This window comes from Henckelia pumila, chromosome 2, assembly GCF_033568475.1.
Source record: "Henckelia pumila isolate YLH828 chromosome 2, ASM3356847v2, whole genome shotgun sequence".
Classification (NCBI taxonomy): domain Eukaryota; kingdom Viridiplantae; phylum Streptophyta; class Magnoliopsida; order Lamiales; family Gesneriaceae; genus Henckelia; species Henckelia pumila.
Window position 1 is genome coordinate 177,642,855 of NC_133121.1, and position 4,701 is coordinate 177,647,555.

Below are 4,701 nucleotides of genomic sequence, written 5' to 3' on the forward strand. Positions count from 1 at the left end.
TAGTAGATTGCCACAACTTGATGTATTTCGATTTGAAATATTATAAACTTTGGGCGAATAGTAAATTGCCACAACTTGATGTATTGTGTTCGTGTTTAAAATGTTCGATCGATTACCATTTCAGATTTTGATTTCAAAATTTTTCTTCTAAATCAATTGAAATTAAAGAATTTCAAATATTTCCTCTAATTCAAAGATCTCATTCAAACACATACAAAACTTTGGATCTTCAAGGAAATTTTAAATAAAAACAGCCGGAATTAAATAGAAAAGTGATTTTTGGCTCGATACATACGGACAAACAATACTCATGATTTCACTACTATCTTCGAGAAATTGCAATGCACCTTTGGGATTTTGACCACCTATTTCAATTTTAATCTGGTATTTATTTCTTTTAATCGAAATTATCGGTGTAACTCTACATACGTCATCATCTCATCGACACGATATCTCAAAAAAGACTACAATGGAAAAATAACGAAAATGATGACTAACTAAAATTGAAATTTAACAAAATAAAACACTAAAATGACGAAGAAACAAACTTAAAGACTAAAAAACATTTTCCACAATTTCTTTTTCCAGAAAAAGATTACTAAACGAAAAAAAAAACTAGTTTATTTGCAATATATACGTAAAATTGATGGTAACAAAGCATGCCAATCAAGTAGCCGGGAATTGCAATCCATTACTTTTTAGTTGCACCAAGAGGAGTTCAAAGGGAACTCACCAACAAGTTTTTAATCATGCAAAGCTTCAAAAAACAAACTCATCAAAGTCACCAAGATGCTGAAACTAAAATGCATGATTCTACTCAGCCTTCTTGCCATCTGATTGCCGAGAATAGCGCTTGTCTTCGCCCATCTTCGCGTGTAATTCGTCCCTCTCCTTGAAATACTTCTCAAACGCCCTTGGAAGAAACACCGGAATCAGAAAGCATAGCAAGTTCATTGAAAAATACCCCATGTTGCCCACTGACAACACTCTCCCGAACCAAAACCAAGCAACATCCTGAAGACAGCGTAAACACGTCAAAATGCATAAGCCAATTACATATCAACTCACACCATATATAGACGAGTTGGTCAAATATTTAGGTCGTGATCAAGTTAATTAAAGTTATTAAACATTCAAGTTGTGGTCGTTATGAGATTTCCGGTTCTCGGCCTCATTTCATCCTTTTGAATTCATGACCTTCTCTAAAGTCTAAGGAGATTAGGTTGGGAACTTAGGTAGTGTTTGGGAGAGCTTCTAAAAAGCACTTTTCAGCTTTTTCTTTACAAAATTTTGAAATTTTGTGAAAGGGAAGCTGAGAAGTTTCAGAAGTCCTCGACTCCTAAACGTAGGTTCATGCCAAAATTGGGAAAGCTCCTATAAATATATGATTCTAAGGATTGATACATACAAACTATTAGATGAAGATTTGCTTCCGATACATGTTCATCCTACTTTCAGTTAAGTGATTGATTATTCTATCTTATTCTTCGCCCTATAATTCATCTAGTAATCTAGTGCTAAATCGAAATGTTATAATGCATTTATCCTACTACCAGTTCATGAATGATTATTCTATCTTATTACTCGTCTTATAATTCATCAGCCTCTTTTATCATATCGTCAAAGTTCAGGAGAGCTTCTAAGAAGGAACGTCTAAGAAGGTACCAACTTATTCTAGCATCTCAGTAGTAATATGTGCTTAAATGTATGAATATTATATAAAACATGACGATGATAATAAGTCGAAATTCAAATGAGCTTTCATTCAATCACCTTGAATTGGGCATTTGCCGGCAAGGTTTTGTTGATCCACACATCGCTGACCCAGTCGAGGATCACAACGAGCCTCCTCGCCGTGTAAAGCATCGGCACCAGGGCTCGCACGGGCGGCGAAAACAGAGACAGCCCGCTTATCATATTCTCTGTAAGTATCTGAAACGAAAGCAAGAACAGATGCGGAGTAGCTGACCGCACAGCGTGATCGTCCCCTCTCGCGAATCCGCCCAAAACATACGCCAAAGGCAAGAACAGCCCCACAATAGTGCCAAGAATCACGTACAACCTGAACAGCCTGCTCCCCTGAAACAGCTCAGGGGATTTCGTCGAATGGCCGAGCGTGGGGAAGACGAACCGCGAAATCCCGAGGATGTACGCGGAGATCAATGCGGGGAAAACAAGGTCAGTGAGGGGAACTAGCCCGCTAACAGAAAAGACCATGATGAATGCTACTAATTGCAATTCGATCACTCGAAGGGATCCCATCACGTTCCCTAACGCCGCCGCGTGCTGCGGCTGGCGCTGGGCGGTTGGTTTCGTCGGGTCGGTCCACGTCTCATCGAGGTGATCAGATTGAGGCGGCACGCCCATTGACACGCCTGACATTTTTTCAAACACTTGAGCGTAGTTGGGTAATGAACCTATTCAAGAAACACAAAAAGTGAAGCAGACTTGTTAGATTCACGGTAAAGAACTGATAAAAATGCTCGTTTTCTTGAAGAACATCATCATAAATCTTACGCAGATTGCAGCTGGTACTGAAAGATCCAAGTACTGAAGCAAAGTCAAGGGTGTTAGGAGATCCAAATAAAGAGCGAAGCAACGAAAAGCATAGCGTTGCACGTGGAGCTATACGGAAGGAGTATGTGTAACGATGGGAGACGTGGATCATCTGAAATTTTGACTCATGTAATTATGCTGTCGGCTTTCTCGGCCCTTCGCTTTTTTTTTTTAATATGAGATGAAATAGGCGCAAAGCTATTACTATAAACTATCTTTGAGAGCTCACACTTGTAAAGGTTAACTAATTTTATATGGCATAAATGTGCATGATCTTTTCGAACGTTTCTCGTTTTATCAAAAATTATCGTACATTGAAAATTATATTGCTCGAACAACATGTTTAGATTGTTTTATGATCAATTAGGATAATTTTTGTGTTAATTTACATATTTACTTAGTAGTATCGAAAACAGATGACGATATATTTCATCGATCTAAAAAAACAAAGATAATATTGCACTCGTAGGATGATATTCATGATGAAAAACTAATATAGTTTTTAATTATTAAACTAACGTGGATGCGTCCCTGTGGAATATTATTGTTATTATTAAATATAAATTGTTATATTTTGTCATCTATTTTATGAGTATTATTCTAATTGTCGATCTAATAGTTTAATAATTTGTCACGTTAGCTCTCCAACATTAAAGTTTAGTTCAACCTACCTTAAAAGTATTATTTTCAACCCTATAATATTAATTATGCATATGTATTGAGATGTGAAGTGTGGACCCTTGGATGAATGATTTAAGTATTAACTATATGATATGATCTCATTAACCCCAACATTAATTATGCTTATGTGTTAAAATATAGATCGTTATATTCATGATTTAGACAATACCCTAAAAGTAGGATCTAATTAACCGTCTTATGGAATGAATGAGAACTCTTTTGCCGTGATTGGTGTCATTGATATTTGATACAAAGGATTATATTAATGATTCACACATCAAATATTTTAAAATTAAACTCATCGCAGTTGTGGATAACTAGCTAGTAACTCATCTAACACCAAAATCTGAATGTCTTGATATCTAATTGTAACAATCACTGTAAGGCCCGGAATTAATTGATTTAATCCGAAAATTAATTAATTTTAATCCAAGTAGATTTAATTTGAGAATTTTAGAGTTTTGAATTAAATTCTAATATTCTTAAATTATTTAGGATTGAAATTGAATTAAAAAGATTTTCCGAAGACCGATTTGCAATTAATGAAGACTTGAGGGGCCAAAGTGCAAATATGGGAAAAGTGCATGGACACATGTCTTTATTATGAATAGGAACGTGTAAATACATGTACATGTTCAGAATTTTAGAAACCAAAACCGAGAGAGAAAGGAAAGGAAAGCTCAAGATATTTTATCATCTTCAATCCTTGATTTCTTGTGATCCGTTTGTCCGAATTCAATTTCGAAAATAGTTCCGGACTCCTTGCGAGAAGGGCTATCAATTGATGTAAGTATTATCTTGATTTAGATGAATTTGAAATTCTGAATATTGGCAGCAACCAGATATGAGCATGAATATATGTTCTTTATGCGTATCGTTATATCGCAATTGAATCGAAGAACGGACAACTATTGATTGTGCTATGATTTTCCAGTTTATACTCGAGATTTGTAGGCTTCTACTATGCTGGTTTATGATGGTTAAATACTGATATTTGTTGGCTAAGAGAGGAAGATTGATATATATTTTACGATATCGAAGTTGAACCGAAGAACAGTTGTCATTTGCAATTGCTACAGATTTTCAACAGCTTATTCGAAAGTTTTACCAAATGAATATGTTGGTGTATGATATATCCTATTGGTTTGAGGTCTATATGAAGTTTATAGGATTGATATAATGGATATAATGAGTTACGATTGCCGAATTTTATCGTTAATGCTGTTGAGTCAAAAATTGATTTGATTTGTGATATCTTTGATTGAGCTGGACATTGAGGAGTTTTTTGCTGATGTTCTTGTATATATATGATGTGTTTTCAGATTGAAAACAAGGGACATTGAGCTCGGAAAGTTCAGCTTCGAATCGATAGAAGTTTGATCAAGGTTTGTGACTTCTAGCCTTGGAGAAAGAATTGAGTCTTGAGCAGATTTTTGTGACAAGAGACATGTTGTGTTGTGTGTG

General features: G+C 35.5%; 1 protein-coding gene across 1 annotated transcript; it reads right to left on the reverse strand.

The window, feature by feature from the left end:
- Window positions 1-591: 591 nt before the first annotated feature.
- On the reverse strand, window positions 592-2,731 carry LOC140884697 (uncharacterized). The gene is made up of 3 exons (XM_073291537.1): window positions 2,518-2,731; window positions 1,774-2,417; window positions 592-1,014 (listed from the first exon to the last, which is right to left on the reverse strand). The coding sequence occupies exons 1-3, from the start codon at window positions 2,666-2,668 to the stop codon at window positions 814-816; spliced, it is 996 nt and encodes a 331-aa protein (XP_073147638.1). The 5' UTR covers window positions 2,669-2,731; the 3' UTR covers window positions 592-813.
- Window positions 2,732-4,701: the final 1,970 nt, after the last annotated feature.